This window comes from Borostomias antarcticus, assembly GCF_949987555.1.
Source record: "Borostomias antarcticus genome assembly, chromosome: 8".
NCBI classification, from domain to species: domain Eukaryota; kingdom Metazoa; phylum Chordata; class Actinopteri; order Stomiiformes; family Stomiidae; genus Borostomias; species Borostomias antarcticus.
Genome location: NC_140241.1, coordinates 18,556,855 through 18,574,971, shown reverse-complemented (window position 1 = coordinate 18,574,971; position 18,117 = coordinate 18,556,855). Strand labels below are relative to the sequence as shown.

Below are 18,117 nucleotides of genomic sequence, written 5' to 3'. Positions count from 1 at the left end.
TCTCATAGTGATGGCTGCTTTGATCACTTGTGTACAACTCGATGAACACTGTTGTCCTGAGAAACTATATTTGTATCAATTTGCCATCTTCTCAGTTGTGTAGCTGGCTGGAGCAGTGTGAAAGTGGTCATGTTTTAACAGTTGGAGGTTTTCTTGGGTTTGATGGCAGAGTTGCTGAGTGTGTCCCAGTGAAGGGGAAGCATCGTAACACCACCTGCGTCTCACGAGCTCAGATGCTGGTTAGTGAATCAGAACGTGAGCTCAGATCCTGAGTAGTGAGTCAGAACATGAGCTCATGTGATGGTGGTGAATCAGAACGTGAGCTCATGTGATGGTGGTTCTAGGAGGCTAGAGAAGGTGGTTCTAGGAGGCTAGAGAAGGTGGTTCTACGAGGTTAGAGAAGGTGGTTCTACGAGGTTAGAGAAGGTGGTTCTACGAGGCTAGAGAAGGTGGTTCCACGAGGTTAGAGAAGGTGGTTCTACGAGGCTAGAGAAGGTGGTTCTACGAGGCTAGAGAAGGTGCTCATGGGAGAGGACACAGCGCAGCGAGGGCCGTTACACTAGAGAAACAACAGAAATGGGGAAGCGAAGTCAGAACAAAGGGATTTATTGTGGAGACGTTTGCATGAGTAAAATCTTTATTGCATGCACAGAACTATTTGTCGGAGGGTTCAGTGAAACAAGTGCTGAGAGAGTGAGAGACCTCAGTTTGACCCTTAATACCAGTCAGAGTGACAGCACCACTACATTTACACAACATTTACACCAGAGAGAGAGCTGCAGTTCCCCTACCGCCCCCAACATCCCACAGTTAAAATCTAAACCCAGAAGAGCAGGAGCTAAAAGTAGCAGAAGAAGTTCCTTCACATTCAGTGACCTGATGCGTATCAACATGATTGGCAGAAAATCAAATTTCTCTTCTTTTTGCAACAGTGTAACAGCTATAATTTGGAGAAAAATCATTCTCTTCTAAATCATTCGATGACAGCCTCTAACTGGAATGTGCAACAGGAGAGAAGACACAAAATAAATGAGAATGTAAAAGCAGTGCATGAAACCACACACCGTTCAAATTTGGCAGCACAAAAATCAGGGGCATATGGCAATACTGATGGCTACATAAAATCATTGAGATTATCAGTAAGTACAAACTTCACATCAGAATGTTCCCGACCACAATTTCAAACAATAACAAAAACTAAGACTTTTTCATCAACAAAAATGGCAGTTATTTATAAGTGTTTTATCCCCAGTAAAAAGGTGAACGATGACTTGCCAGAGTTTCTCTTTCTCAGTGTTTAAGAGGAAGGTGTGAGGGTTGGCATGGGGGGGTTGTCTTGGAATGTGAGCTTGGGATCGTCACTGACAAGACGCCAAGCGGAATGATGAAGCCGAATTTCAATTTGGCAGTGACTGGCCCCGCCCAAGAGATTCTCTCCCAACCAATGAATGGTCCTGAGAAGGGGGCGTGTCCTACATGGCGACCTTGGCAATTTGCTCCTCAAGTTTGGCGATCCGGCGGTCCTGAAGGGTGACGAGGTCTCGGAGAGACTTGACCTCTCGCAGGAGCTCCTCCATCTTCCCTTCGTTCTTCTGGAATTAAGAAGAGACGTCATCAGACACTAGAGACGTCATCAGACACTAGAGACGCCATCAGACACTAGAGACGCCATCAGACACTAGAGACGCCATCAGACACTAGAGACGCCATCAGACACTAGAGACGCCATCAGACACTAGAGACGTGACTCAGCTTCAGAGATGACTCAGTATTCATCTGGTCTTGCACATTTATTGATTCACTATTGGGCGGATGACAAGGAGCAGCGTTCGGTGACCAGGCGCATGATCAGAGCTACGTCACACCACCACTCACTCGTGAGGGCTGTGGAGAGGCTTGCTTCTGGGCAGGTGAGGTGATGTTCTCAGCTTTTGTGGCTGGTTTGCTCTCCAGGATGTTCTTCTTCACCACCTTGAGGTCGCGGTTCTTGCCCGGCACGTAGCCATGCTTGAGGGAGATGAGGATGGGCTCGCCGTTCTTCCCATCGAACCAGTCCTCCGCCTCCAGCGCACAGTCAGGGCCCGCCGTGTCCGGGTACAGGTCATCCTGGAACAGGTCCGACTGAGAGAGAGAGAGAGAGAGAGAGAGAGAGAGAGAGAGAGAGAGAGAGAGAGAGAGAGAGATGAGTGTGTGTAACAGGACAAGAGAGTGAAGAGCAAGAAGACAATATTAGATGGGAGTACACGCCTATTTGTGAAACCAGGCAGATGATTTGAAAATGTTCATGAAATACAACAGAGTAACAAACCTTTCTAGGTACAGTCATGATGATTGGCTCACACTTTCTCTCGTGCAGTTTATAAAACCTACAAAGAGAATAGACAAAACATGTCTACCTTTCAAGAATAATTTGTTCTACAATAATCCTTGATTCTTAAATGAAGATAGAGCCACATTCCATAGTCTGGAGGACCAAGTGAGTGCCCTCTAGTGGACTAAATGAGAACAACCAGGTATACTGGCTGGTCTGATTCATCTTTGATTCAGATTTCTGCCGTTACCTGGCAATCTCGCATTTGTTGACGTCCAGTCCTCGTTTGGGCATGTACCCCATGCCCCTCTGGGGCTCCTTGCTGGAGAAGGTGTTGAGGTAGTGCACGAAGGGCGCCTCGTCCGTAATCTCAAAGTAGCGGATGCTGCTGTCGCCCTGTGAGAGGAGGAGAAGGTCAGGGGTCAGGCCACGGGACTACGGTCAAGGAAGGAAATCCCAGAGACTCACATGAACGGCCCCTGCAACCCGAGGGTGAAGGAAGGAGGATTGTGGGAATGGGAATGAAAAGGTGGGAATGGGACAGTGGACAGAATCCTCACCTTGCCACACAGGTAGACTACGTTGGTGTCGGGGTCGTAGAAGGGCAGGAGGACCCCGTTACTGGTGTCCATCTCGTGGACTGATATTGGCTCATCCATGCTTTTCTGAATCCACAGAAGAGAATATTTCCGTTACGGACGTGTGAGAATTTACATTGGCTTTACGCATGTTTCACGTGGTGTGTTGAAATGTGTGTGGGCGCGCGTGCGTATGTATGTGTTTATGTCTGTGTGTGTGTGTATGTGTGTGTGTGTACTGTATGTGTGTGTGTATGTATATGTGTGTGTGTGTGTGTGTATATGTGTGTGTGTGTGTATGTATACGTGTGTGTGTGTGTGTGTATGTATATATGTGTGTGTGTGTATGTAAATGTGTGTGTACGTACGGGGTTCCAGAGGGCTAGCTGTCTCTCACTCATGCGGCTGAAGCCGGTGGTGAAGATGTTCCCGTCGGCCAGGAAGATGGCCCTCATCGGCCGCGCGCCCTCGTGTGCCTTGTCCTTCTCCTGCCACGGACAGAGAACCACCTTCAGCCTGGTGTGCCTCTGCAGGAGGCCGTCGTCTGTGCGGTGTGTGTGTGTGTGTGTGAGGTGGTCCCCCCTACTCACGGCCACCACGGTCTCCTTGCGGGGGTCGATGACGCGGATCTTCTTGTCCTTGCAGGCCGTGCAGATGAGGGCGCCGGAGCGGCTCCAGCAGGCGCTGAAGATGACGTCGGGGTGCAGGTCGTCCAGGCTGATCACCGCCTCGCCACGGCCCACATTCCAGATAAGGATCTGGTTATCACAGCCTGGGGGACAGAGAGAGAGACTCAGGATCTGGTTATCACAGCCTGGGGGAGAGACTCAGGATCTGGTCATCACAGCCTGGGGGAGAGACTCAGGATCTGGTTATCACAGCCTGGGGGAGAGAGAGAGAGACTCAGGATCTGGTTATCACAGCCTGGGGGAGAGAGAGAGAGAGACTCAGGATTTGGTTATCACAGCCTGGGGGAGAGACTCATGATCTGGTTATCACAGCCTGGGGGGAGAGACTCAGGATCTTGTTATCACAGCCTGGGGGAGAGACTCAGGATCTGGTTATCACAGCCTGGGGGGAGAGACTCAGGATCTGGTTATCACAGCCTGGGGGGAGAGACTCAGGATCTGGTTATCACAGCCTGGGGGAGAGACTCAGGATCTGGTTATCACAGCCTGGGGGAGAGACTCAGGATCTGGTTATCATAGCCTGGGGGGAGAGACTCAGGATCTGGTTATCACAGCCTGGGAGAGAGAGGGAGAGACTCAGGATCACAGCCTGGGGGGAGCGAGGGAGAGACTCAGGATCACAGCCTGGGGGGAGAGAGGGAGAGACTCAGGATCACAGCCTGGGGGGAGAGAGGGAGAGACTCAGGATCACAGCCTGGGGGGAGAGAGGGAGAGACTCAGGATCACAGCCTGGGGGGAGAGAGGGAGACTCAGGATCACAGCGCCGTCAACATCCACCCCCCACTGGGTCTGAGGGAGCAGGACTCTGAGGGGTTAGGGTAAGGCCACACCTACCTGCACTGAGCAGGGGTTAGGATTAGGCCACGCCTACCTGCACTGAGGAGGACGTTGCGGGCTGTGGGATGCCAGGTCACGATGCCCACCCTCTTCGAGTGCCCCTCCAGCACCACCACTGGCTCAGACAGCGCAGTGACCAGTCCGTTCTCTGGGATCTGCCACACCTGGACACACAAGACACACATCATCATCCATGAAGCCTGAAGCAGCGTTTGATCTCTCTCTGGCTCCCACCCATGGAAGCCTTGACATTTTGGGGGATATCATCTGGACTTTGAAACCTTCGAAGGTGTAATCTACAACCATGCACATCCATCAGCCTGACTGATGAGGCTTATTATTGAGCTTCACAGAATGTGATGACCATTAACAGCCTGCGGGGGGCAGCAGAGAGGCCTTCCTAGTGCAACTATGGGAAGAGAGAGGTCAGGTAGGCATGATAACACGACTAGATTTTAACCTGCTTTAGGACTTAAATTGCAAGAAGTGAACAAAAGTGACAGGATGTCATTAAAAGGGAATGCAAAAAGATAAACAAGTGCACAGTAATCATGTTGTCCCCCAGTGACCCCTGACCCCATCATCCCCCAGTGACCCCTGACCCCATCATCCCCCCAGTGACCCCTGACCCCATCATGCATGTTCCCTTGTGGTAACAAAGGCCTCGGACTCCCACTGACTCTGGGACCTGCACCCCTCCGCTGCACCCTACAACCCACGCACACACACACACACCCTACAACCCACACACACACACACACACACACACCCTACAACCCCCACACACACACACACACCCTACAACCCATGCACACACACACACCCTACAACCCACGCACACACACACACCCTACAACCCACACACACACACACACCCTACAACCCACACACACACACACACACACACACACCCTACAACCCCCACACACACACACACACCCTACAACCCATGCACACACACACACCCTACAACCCACGCACACACACACACCCTACAACCCCCACACACACACACACACACACACACACCCTACAACCCCCACACACACACACACACACCCTACAACCCATGCACACACACACCCTACAACCCACACACACACACCCTACAACCCACGCACACACACACACCCTACAACCCACGCACACACACCCTACAACCCAAGCACACACACACGCACACACCCTACAACCCACTCACACACACACCCTACAACCCACTCACACACACACACACCCTACAACCCACTCACACACACACACCCTACAACCCACTCACACACACACACACACACCCTACAACCCCCACACACACACACACACCCTACAACCCATGCACACACACACACCCTACAACCCACGCACACACACACACCCTACAACCCACACACACACACACACACACCCTACAACCCACACACACACACACACACACACCCTACAACCCCCACACACACACACACACCCTACAACCCATGCACACACACACACCCTACAACCCACGCACACACACACACCCTACAACCCCCACACACACACACACACACACACACACACACACACACACACACCCTACAACCCCCACACACACACACACACCCTACAACCCATGCACACACACACCCTACAACCCACACACACACACCCTACAACCCACGCACACACACACACCCTACAACCCACGCACACACACCCTACAACCCACGCACACACACACCCTACAACCCACGCACACACACACGCACACACCCTACAACCCACTCACACACACACACACCCTACAACCCACTCACACACACACACCCTACAACCCACTCACACACACACACCCACCCTACAACCCACACACACACCCTACAACCCACTCACACACACACCCTACAACCCACGCACACACACACCCTACAACCCACTCACACACACCCTACAACCCACGCACACACACACGCACACACACACCCTACAACCCACACACACACACGCACACACACACACACCCTACAAACCACGCACACACACACACCCTACAACCCACTCACACACACACACACACACACACACACACCCTACAACCCACTCTCACAAACACGCACGCACGCACGCACGCACGCACGCACAGTGCATTATAATGTATTAAAAAATATATATATTGTTAGTAACACTTGTTTTAAATATTGTTTGATATCTTCTTTTCCTTTATTATATTTTAAAAATTATTTAATTAAAAATAATAATCATAAATAAAATAAATAAATATATTGTGAATGACTTGAGCTTTTGTATTTGTTATTGTCACTTTACGTAAATACCTGGCTAATAAAAGAGATTCTGGTTCTAATGTGTATTTGATGTTTTATCCAGTTGGTGACACCGTTCCTTGCTGCCATCTATAATTTGTGTGACAGTCCTCACCTAAAGGGCAAAGGAGTTGAAATGCCGTATAACATGAAATACCGTTAACCGTACTGTGTAACTAGATACCGTACCGTACTGCAAAAATCCATACCGTCTCATCCCTACTACACACACACACTACACACACACACTACACACACACACTACACACACACTACACACAACACACACACTACACACACAGTTGGATTTATAGACCTGTGGTGGGGGACCGTGACGTGAGAGAAATTAAAAAAGGGAGGAGGCTTTCTGTGTCAACTGTGCTTCAAATAAAACCTGAACCAGAAGATAACTCCACACAACATTCAGTTAACCAGACGATAACTCCACACAATATTCTGTTACCCAGACGATAACTCCACACAACATTCTGTTAACCAGACGATAACTCCACACAATATTCTGTTACCCAGACGATAACTCCACACAACATTCTGTTAACCAGACGATAACTCCACACAACATTCTGTTACCCAGACGATAACTCCACACAACATTGTTACCCAGACGATAACTCCACACAACATTCTGTTAACCAGACGATAAATCCACACAACATTCTGTTAACCAGACGATAACTCCACACAACATTCTGTTACCCAGACGATAACCTCACACAACATTCTGTTAACCAGACGATAACTCCACACAACATTCTGGTGCATTGTTTGAACATAAGTTATAAACACATGTTCAGGGCTACATGTTGACTTGTTTTACAGCCTGTTTGCCTCTATTTATGTGTGTATTTGAGGCGGACCAAATAAGGCTCAATAACACTCACACAATGACCTCATCGGCGCCTAATCCCATGAATGGCTGTGTATCTGATTACTGGATGACATGCTCTCGGTCCCTAACGCACTCCACCGGGAGGTTGGGTTACACAGCAGAGACAGGGCTGTCGATAACCGAAACATATGAGTTTCACTCCAGGCTCCGTAAAATATGCTCAAACTGAAACAAGTACCAGATCAAAAGCCAAACTTAAAACACGCAGTAGAAACAGAGCAGAAGAGGAGATGGAGTTTCCGCACCATGACTGTGCAGTCCTCCGAGCCGCTGGCGATGACGTGGTCGTTGTGAGGGCACCAGTCGATGTCCAGGACCGGGCCTGTGTGGCCGCACACCGTCGGGTACGTCTTGTCTATGCGCCCCGTCTGAGGAGACAGGAAGACAGGAGGTCAGAGGTCGTCTGTGAGACGACAGGAGGTCAGAGGTCGTCTGTGAGGAGACAGGAGGACAGGAGGTCAGAGGTCGTCTGTGAGGAGACAGGAGGACAGGAGGTCAGAGGTCGTCTGTGAGGAGACAGGAAGACAGGAGGTCAGAGGTTGTCTGTGAGGAGACAGGAGGACAGCAGGTCAGAGGTCGTCTGTGAGGAGACAGGAAGACAGCAGGTCAGAGGTCGTCTGTGAGGAGACAGGAGGACAGGAGGTCAGAGCGGTCAGCCGGGCGACAGAGGAGAGCTGGAGGCTGGCGAGGGAGAAGGGTTGGGGTTAGGGGTCAGGGGTTAGGGTTGGGGTTAACCCTAACCCTCATCTGATCCTCCCCGACACGGGAGTAAACAACCTTCACAAGCTCCCCCGGCGGACATTCCCAACCCAAGACTGTTCTGTCCAATCAGTGGTCCTCCAGATGACATCAGCAACCTGGAGGTCAAGTGGTGTGACCCCTGCTGTCCTGTGGATCGATGAGTGACGGGGAGAGTCAGTGGTACTGAGTCTGCTCCCTGGCTCAGCTGGTCCCAGGCCAGTGGTACTGACCTCAACATCTGAACATTTCACACTGATAAATATGGAGAGTTTGAACTCAGAGCTCTGGCATCTGTACTTGTGAAAGCAGGCGGTGGTGTTCAAGGGGAACGATGTATTCAAACGTTTTGTTATGTCTGCTGCGATAGTGCTGACCTCAGCATTCCCCCTTCAACCTCTACAGCGGTCTCTCTGCTTCTCTCTCCTCCCACGGTCTCTCTGCTTCTCTCTCCTCCCACGGTCTCTCTGCTTCTCTCTCCTCCCACCGGTCTCTCTGCTTCTCTCTCCTCCCACCGGTCTCTCTGCTTCTCTCTCCTCCCACGGTCTCTCTGCTTCTCTCTCCTCCCACGGTCTCTCTGCTTCTCTCCTCCCACGGTCTCTCTGCTTCTCTCTCCTCCCACGGTCTCTCTGCTTCTCTCTCCTCCCATGGTCTCTCTGCTTCTCTCTCCTCCCACCGGTCTCTCTGCTTCTCTCTCCTCCCACAGTCTCTCTCCCTCACCAGACGCCCATCATCAATAGACACCCAGAAACCCACCGCTATTCATGAGACGCAGGAGGGGGGTCTGTCTGAGAGGGTTGGGGGCGTGGCCAGGGTGATCACATGACTAACCCCATGGGGATACACGCCCTGCCATTACTGCAGTTGTCACGGTAACTACTAGCCAGGAGGAGAGTGTTAAGAACAGACATTTTATTTTTTGGATAAAAAAATATTATCTTATAATAATAATAATAATAATAATAACAACAATAGATTGGATTTAATCTTTCTAAAACTCAAGGACACTGTACAGTGCATAACATAGTAAAAGAACAGAGTAAAAAGATTCAAATAAAAAATAAAAGGGACTAAAAGTTCTTCTGCTGAGGGTGAGGCCTGAGGCAGGTCACCTTTAGACACACCCAGGATCTTCAACAATATTCCCTCACTACACGGAACACTAACAGGTGATGCTGGTCTATGAAGCAGCGCTGTCTATGCTCCCTGCCTCCCTCACCTCTGACTGGATGGATAACTAAAGAACACCTGTATGTTATGAGACATTAGTCTTAACCATCCTTCTTTGGGCCTCCCTATGACCCCATCAGAATGCTGGCAGGTAAATAAGGGAGGCTCAGAACTCGAAGCGGGTCTGGGGTTGTTCACTAATTAAGCTGCAGTAGCCACACAGCCCTCAGGGGGAGGTCAGCTCTAGAGAGGCTCACCTGAAGGCTCAGTTTTAAATGTATCTGCTGTGTTTTTGTCTCCACCAGAACAGCAGCGTCTGGAGGTCCGAGGTCTTCAGCTTAGGTGAACATCTTTCTGGCTTCAGCTACAAGCAAACACCCCGCAAGCCTGGAGTGCTTCGGCTGATGTTGTGGAAAACATTGAATATAAACTGTGATTTACCAAACTAACATTAAATGTTTAATATAAATGCTTTTATTGAACCTATTATTGTATAATACATTTTTTTTTTTTTTTTTTTGAAGTTTCACGTACCCCCTGCAGAACTCCAACATACCCCTAGGGGGGGTATAGTACCCCATCTAAGAACCACTGGGCTACAGTACATGGATAGAGTCCAGGTTGAGTGATTGAAGCAGAAGACACACCGAATCTGAAGTGGGCACAACCAATACAATAACTCATCTGAGAGAGTAAAGCAGTTGTGGGAACATTTCATGGCTCATACAGCCGTGGTGTGAGACGATTATCAAGACTAAGCTTCATCAGTTATCAGGACTAAGCTTCATCAGTTATCAGGACTAAACTTCATCAGTTATCAGGTAGGGATGGGAGAAAAAATCGATTCTGTTACAAATCGCGATTTTTGTGTGTGACTATTTTTAAATCGCCATGCTGCCCCAAAATCGATTTTTTTGTTTTAAAAAAACAACAACCCAAAAAAAAAGTCCTGCTAGGTTGCTAGGTTACGGTTATTATTCAGTCAGAAGTAGTGTTGCACGGTATACAGATACTAGAAAGGTACCGCCCTGCCGTCAAAAACGGTACAATACCCCATTTTATTAGTACCGGTACTTTAAGAATGTGCCGTATTTCTGAGTTGGGTCGAGGCAGTGTGTCGGGGGACAGTGTGCGTCTCTCTCCCTCTGGAGCAGTGTGAGTATGTGTGTAGCGATCTGCTTCTCTGTGGGCTGCGACCCACTCTGTGCGAGCGGACAGAGTGAAGGAGAGGATCAGTAGCCTGGCTCCCGCCCCTGAATCTGAATGGCAATTCAATCTGAGTGTCAGACTAGTGGAGCAGAGCAGACACTTTCAGCTTATAATTGTAGCATCCCAAGCTGATTATTTTACAAAGTAGAGATTTTTTTCATTTAATGAATAAAATAAAATATATATGTAATTTATTTAGTTTAGTTTAGTTGACATTCTTGCTCCGCCTCTGCAGACAGCAAACACAGACCAGTAGGCTACACCTGACATTGTATTATTCCATTAGCCTACTTTTCCTGATGTTTTAGGTTTTTGCCATGGTATCGTTTCAGTATCAGTAGCCTATCAAGATACTTTTAGCAGGTATCGTATCAAATTTATAATTTTGGTATCGTGACAACACTAGTCAGAAGAAGCAGCAAACATGACGGACGACAATGAGAAGATTCATGCTGCACCTCCACAATTCAAATTGCACATCTGGAAGAAATTCGGCTTTCATAACTCGCCAGGTAAAAAAAAATCGCAATAATTCGTCATATCGAATCGCAATATTACAGAATCGCAATTGCTACAAAAATCGCAAAATAAATCGAATCGGCACCTAAGTATCGGGATAAAATCGAATCGGGAGGTCCCTCCCAATTCCCGTCCCTATTATCAGGACTAAGCTTCATCAGTTATCAGGACTAAGCTTCATCAGTAATCAGGACTAAGCTTCATCCACAGTTGTTCATCACTCTTTCTCTGTATGGGCTGCAGCAGCCATGTAAACTAATGAACCATTAGGCCCATATGGGACTGGTCCCTCCCCCTCCCCCTCCCAGCGGTCCGTGAGGCCCCTTCCCCTCCCAGCGGTCAGTCAGGCGAGTCTAGCCCCTCCCCCTCCCAGCGCGGTCAGTGAGGCCCCTCCCCCTCCCAGCGGTCAGTGAAGCCCCTCCCCCTCCCAGCGGTCAGTCAGGCGAGTCTGGCCCCTCCCCCTCCCAGCGGTCAGTGAGGCCCCTCCCCCTCCTAGCGGTCAGTCAGGCGAGTCTGGCCCCTCCCCCTCCCAGCGGTCAGTGAGGCCCCTCCCAGCGGTCAGTGAAGCCCCTCCCCCTCCCAGCGGTCAGTGAGGCGAGTCTGGCCCCTCCCCCTCCCAGCGGTCAGTGAGGCCCCTCCCCCTCCCAGCGGTCAGTCAGGCGAGTCTGGCCCCTCCCCCTCCCAGCGGTCAGTGAGGCCCCTCCCCCTCCCAGCGGTCAGTGAGGCGAGTCTGGCCCCTCCCCCTCCCAGCGGTCAGTGAGGCAGGGCTAACAGGGGAGTGGAGGCGTGACATTCATGCAGCGTTAGGATCACACTGATTAAAATAGATCTGATTGATTGTTTCTGGTGAAACAGAGGACAGCAGTGTGAGCAGGAGCATTTAAACCAACCAGTCATTTCTAATTCATTCATATGTATTCCGTATGAATCTCAGGCAACATGTCAGCGGATAGGAAGACTCACAAACGACACATCAGGAGGAAAGTTCCCTCCAAAATGTCACTGAGGAGAAGCTGTCCTGTGGGCCACCCTGATATGGTCAAACCTGCTGACCGCAGCAGCTCTGGGGTTGTGAACACAGAGGGACTGAGATGAGACGCTCTGGGGTTCTGAACACAGAGGGACGAAGATGAGACGCTCTGGGGTTGTGAACACAGAGGGACTGAGATGAGACGCTCTGGGGTTGTGAACACAGAGGGACTGAGATGAGACGCTCTGGGGTTCTGAACAGAGGGACGGAGATGAGACGCTCTGGGGTTCTGAACACAGAGAGACTGAGATGAGACGCTCTGGGGTTCTGAACACAGAGGGACTGAGATGAGACGCTCTGGGGTTCTGAACAGAGGGACGGAGATGAGACGCTCTGGGGTTCTGAACACAGAGGGACTGAGATGAGACGCTCTGGGGTTCTGAACAGAGGGACGGAGATGAGACGCTCTGGGGTTCTGAACACAGAGGGACTGAGATGAGACGCTCTGGGGTTCTGAACAGAGGGACGGAGATGAGACACGGACAGCAGCTGCGCCAGCGCCCCCCTCCTCCTACACAAACAACGCTCTCTAACAGGAGCCAAGTGTTGGTATTATTATTATTATTGTTATTATTATTATTATTATTATTATTATATCTAAAGTAACTCTAGTCTAACCTCCCGGACATCCAAGTAGATCTAGCAGTGGCCACTGAAATATAAAGTCATGACCTCTACAAATATTTATAGAAATTTCAGTTTAATAACATTATAAAATCAGTAATAATCCAGAACCATGTTCATATAAGCCCTATACCAGAATGACCCAGCCAACCATTATGGACCGTGGAGGCGTGGGGCAGAACCCTGAGACCTGCAGAACCCTGAGACCTGGAGAACCCTGAGACATGGAGAACCCTGAGACCAGCAGACCCCTGAGACCTGCACTCACCTTAGAGAGAGGGAGGACGAGGAAGGCCCCGCCCCCGCTGGCCTCGATGATGATGGCGCAGAACTTTGGGTTGACGGCGCAGAAGGAGCTGTCCCATGTGACCCGCGACACGCGGATGTCGTCATAGCACTGGTCGTTCTTCACCGCCTGGCCAAACACATGACGGAACTTACTCTGACGCACCACTCGCCTGAACATATCTGCCATCAGAGAGAGAGAAAGAAAGAGAGAGTACAGGGGGAGAGAGAGTGTACAGGGGGACAGAGAGAGAGAGAGAGAGAGAGAGAGGGAGGGAGAGAGTACAAGGGGAGAGAGAGAGTACAGGGAGAGAGAGAGGGAGAGAGGGAGAGCGAGAGAGGGAGAGAGAGAGGGGGAGAGAGAGTACAGGGGGAGAGAGAGTACAGGGAGAGAGAGAGTATAGGGAGAGAGAGTACAGGGAGAGAGAGGGAGAGAGAGAGAGGGAGAGAGAGTACAGGGGGAGAGAGAGTACAGGGAGAGAGAGTACAGGGGGAGAGAGTACAGGGGGAGAGAGAGAGTACAGGGGGAGAGAGAGAGTACAGGGAGAGAGAGAGAGAGGGAGAGAGAGAGAGGTGTCATAATTACAAAACAGTTCAAAATAATGTCAGTGCAGTGGTGTCATTTCCCAAAATGAGCTGCACAGTTGTGTCTAAAGCCTCTTCAGCCAGACTAGAGCAGTGAAGTCATTAAAGGCTCATGGGGACAGATTCACTGCCCAGGCTGAGAGCTCTCACAAGCCTTCCCTCTTCCTCTGGGCCACATCTGATACTAAACAATGAGTGAAGTGGTAAGTACAGTACACACACCACCACCTCTGCCTCCATCATTTCCCGTTTTACTATCTTAGACAGCATGATGCTGGAGCAGGCTGGGCACACAGAGCCCCAAGGGAGCTCCAGCTAGACTCCCACCGTTTCCATAACAACCCAAGATGGATTCCTGACACGTAGGCTGTGCTTGGAAAGAGTCTCATCAGGAGACTTGAGCCCTCAGCCTAACCCCTACATGCAGGAGGGACTTGATCAAAGGCCTTCCTTGTGTCGCCATACAGCCACCAACACAAACCAGCACAGGGACCCGGGACTGTTTCCCGGGTGGAGGGTTATTCCAGGAGGCAGTGCTGAAGCTCATAGATTTGGATTACTCCAACCCGCCCTGACCCACCCCCCCGACCCCCCCCCCCCCCAACTCAAAGGATATCTGAGACAGATGTCATAATATAGGCTGAACACTTCACAACTGGCCAGATAGGTCACACCAACCAACCTGTTAAGTCCTATTCTGACATCCCCCAGGACTAACCTTAGCTTGTGTGACTCTGTAGATCAGACATAGACATGGTTGGACAGAGAAGTAGCCCCTGACCACCCTGTTCAGACACACAGGTCTTTAGACTGAATGCCTTTCTGATCCTGTCTCTATCCCAGGTGCGCGGTGGATGTTAACTTTTGCAGACGGTGTTTCCTGCAGAAGGAGCCTTTCCTTTGCAGGAAGTGGAAGCAGGCGTCCTCTCTTTCTCCCACATGGCAGAGCAGTGACTGGACACATGGCAGGGAGGTGACAAAGTTCTGTCCATTTAACCTGGCAAAATAACAATGAGAGAATGTCTAGTCTCCGGCTGATTGATGGACGGGGTTCATCCAGAGTGCGTTTTCCAGGAGTTGGTCCATCATGTGTGGATGTGTGATCCTGTGCTGTGTGATCCTGTGTAGATGTGTGATCCTGTGTGGATGTGTGATCCTGTGTGATCCTGTGCTGTGTGATGCTGTGTGATCCTGTGCTGTGTGATCTCACCCCGACCCTGACTGCTACAGACTAACTAACCCTGACCCCGACCCTGACTGCTACAGACTGACTAACCCCGACCCTGACTGCTACAGACTGACTTACCCCGACCCTGACTGCTACAGACTGACTAACCCTGACCCCGACCCTGACTGCTACAGACTGACTAACCCTGACCCCGACCGCTACAGACTGACTAACCCCGACCCTGACTGCTACAGACTGACTAACCCTGACCCCGACCCTGACTGCTACAGACTGACTAACCCTGACCCGACCGCTACAGACTGACTAACCCCGACCCTGACTGCTACAGACTGACTAACCCTGACCCCGACCCTGACTGCTACAGACTGACTAACCCTGACCCGACCGCTACAGACTGACTAACCCCGACCCTGATGGCTACAGACTGACTTACCCTGACCCCGACCCTGACTGCTACAGACTGACTAACCCTGACTGCTACAGACTGACTAACCCTGACTGCTACAGACTGACTAACCCCGACCCTGACTGCTACAGACTGACTAACCCTGGCCCTGACTGCTACAGACTGACTAACCCTGGCCCTGAGCCGCTCCTCACAACAGACCTGAGGGGCGGGGTCCTTCAGCTCAGCCAATCAGATGTCACCGTGGAGCTCAAGACCAGAAGGTGTCTAAATAGCGAGTGGCATGGAGGGCGTTGTTTCTGGACCAGGCCCATCTCTCACAAACCAGATATCCCTCAGGGTGAAAAGGCCTTCAGAACCTGGCAATGAGGGCAGAGGCTATTCTGATAGCAGGAATATGGAGCCAAGGCTATAGTATCCCAGCAGGCAACAGGGCCTGATGCAGGCGTCTCAGAGACGTGTTGACTAGGGGGAGGGGCTCCAGAAGAAAGACTCAATATGGTGCGGGCGGGTCACTCCCACAGCGCCAATCTGATCTAGGATCAGATAAAAAAGGCCCAAACTCTAAGGAACCAACAAGATAAAACCAGAGACATTAACTGCTTTAATGTCTAACTTACCTTGTCTGTCTGTTTATATATTTTGTCTTATTAACTGCCTTTTGGCTTTGGTGTATGGTGAGCCAAAGACAATTTTCCACCTCTGTGGACAATAAAGTTATATTCTATTCTATTCTAAACTGGTCCAAGACCAGAACTCTTCTCTGAAGGGGTTTGTGTGAATACAGGTCCAGAGCTGTGGGCCCAGATGATGGATTTGGGACCTTGAAAAGGCTCTCTCACCAAACCCTTGTGCCCTGAAATGTCCCCCTGCTCTATGCATGAGGTTGACCTCCCTCCACATGCTGACCTACTTTCACTCAACATGAGGACTGTCTATTCAGCAGCGCCTTTATGACACATCACCAATGATCATCAGGAATAATGAGCCACTGAGACTGTCTGAGCCATCCTTTCTACCCAAATAAGGTCTCAGCTGCTGTCAAACTCAAAATCAAAATAGAAGGGTCTTGGATCTGTGGTATTAGGCTGATCACATGGCCTTGGTTTAGTCGCAGACATCTGTCAGTAGGAATACAACAAGGATTCTAGATGAGAGATATTCTGCCACCTCAGTGGCACAATACAAACTGCTTCACATCGCAGGCATGAAGGGCTATTTAGGCTTAATGGACAATATCTGAACAGCTGTTGCCCTCAAGCCGTGAACTCCCCCAGACACTGCGAGTCCATCAGTTATGGCCTCGCTATGAGATAGCAACACAGAGAGCACATCATTTGACACATCATTGATTGCTAAAGAGCAAAGACCAATGAAGTAGAGATGGATGGCCACTGAAAGTGACGTTGAATGCATGGTGCATTGCTCCAAATCTACCTTTGATACAGAAGTCATTTATGGTGATGGTTTGGAGCATGATAATAAGACAAATAGAGACAAAATCAAGCCATACGCTCAGTGCGGACAAAAGCAATTGTGTTGGTTTGTGGCTAGCTAGCCTCCCTTGTTAGCTAGCATTGTGCTAGTGCTACTTCCTTACCTAGCTCGTGTGCTTCGGTATATCTTTCAAAACAATGCATCATCCAAAGCATGCTGCTATAAGAGGCTTGCCTTGGCGTACAAATGAGCCACGTCCGACTGCACAAAGATTATCATGAAAATACAAAGCTAACTATATGGTCCCCGTTTGCAAGCTAGCTTGAAGGCTAGCTAGTTAGCCACGCTCATTTAGTGAACAGACCACCGCCAGCGAGCTATTATGACGCAAGTGCAGATTTTATCCATGGTTCTGGCTGCTCCCATTCAGAACAGCTAATGGTGCACACAGTCGTGTAGGCTACACGCAAGATGTTCAATTCTAATCGAGACCGGTAAATTTCCCTTACCTCCTAAATCTATGCAATGTTTTCCGTGAGCACGAGGTAATCAATCTGAAAACATGAATATGGTAGTGTAGGTCAGCCCTTATCCGTTTGGATGTTCCTTGTTCCAACAATCGTTGTCCGTTCTTTCCCTCCTGACTGCAAGTCTATGAACCGGAAGCAACGCCCTGTTTCATCCCACCTCGTTCATTTGTTTCATGAGGATAGCATCCCCATTTTCCTAAAATGTTATAAATTACAATAATATTGATAACTATAATAGTCAGCAATATCATTTACCCATTGCAAATTACACTTTACTCTAAATATTCAGTGCCCATCCTTGATCATCATCATCATCATCATCATCATCATCAACAACAACAACAACATCATCACCATCGAATCAACTAGTATCCAATTTAATTTGCAATTCATGGTAGGGCATATACAGCTGTGTTTTCCTGGAATGGACTAGGGCCATATTGTCTCTCATTGATTTCAAAGATAATGGTAAAAAAAAAGAAAAGAAAGTAAAACAATTGTAAACTGAAATATAAATGTACACTCACACACAATCACATTTCAATGAAGACCGTATCAAAAACAACAGAGCTGAATACAGATGGTCAAACCACTGTCCAGACTGCCTGCCTCTGTCAGAGGTTTGTATCCACTGGTCTGACTCCTGGTGAAAGCGGCCCCATGTGGTGAGAACAAGTACTTCATGTTCACTGCATGAGCTCATTGTAACGTCTACAGCCTCTTATCAGAGTACTGCACCCATGTAAATGTCCACCACCAAGAAACAGACGAGT

General features: G+C 49.6%; 1 protein-coding gene across 2 annotated transcripts; it reads right to left on the bottom strand.

Annotated features, from left to right (window-relative positions):
* Positions 1-672: 672 nt before the first annotated feature.
* coro1cb (coronin, actin binding protein, 1Cb) lies at positions 673-17,452 on the bottom strand. Of its 2 annotated transcripts, none has more exons than XM_084442692.1 (11): positions 17,324-17,452; positions 13,181-13,380; positions 7,868-7,990; positions 4,450-4,579; positions 3,480-3,661; positions 3,258-3,377; positions 2,872-2,976; positions 2,562-2,707; positions 2,309-2,366; positions 1,876-2,121; positions 673-1,592 (listed from the first exon to the last, which is right to left on the bottom strand). In XM_084442692.1, exons 2-11 carry the CDS (start codon positions 13,376-13,378, stop codon positions 1,473-1,475), a joined length of 1,428 nt encoding a protein of 475 aa, XP_084298818.1. In that variant the 5' UTR covers positions 13,379-13,380; positions 17,324-17,452; the 3' UTR covers positions 673-1,472. The 2 variants fall into 2 exon arrangements, with proteins under 2 accessions (XP_084298818.1, XP_084298817.1); XM_084442691.1 differs by lacking the exon at positions 17,324-17,452 and adding an exon at positions 16,978-17,056.
* Between the last annotated feature and the right edge of the window lie 665 nt (positions 17,453-18,117).

Bases quoted from the DNA above. Each gene is read 5' to 3' on its own strand.
- coro1cb (XM_084442691.1), bottom strand. From the start codon at position 17,029: ATGCTTTGGATGATGCATTGTTTTGAAAGATATACCGAAGCACACGAG. The intron at 4,580-7,867 runs GTGCGGAAACTC...TTGTGTGTCCAG, and splicing joins CGGAGGACTGCACAGTCATG to GTGTGGCAGATCCCAGAGAA. The intron at 2,708-2,871 runs GTGAGGATTCTG...CTCCTCTCACAG, and splicing joins TAGTCTACCTGTGTGGCAAG to GGCGACAGCAGCATCCGCTA.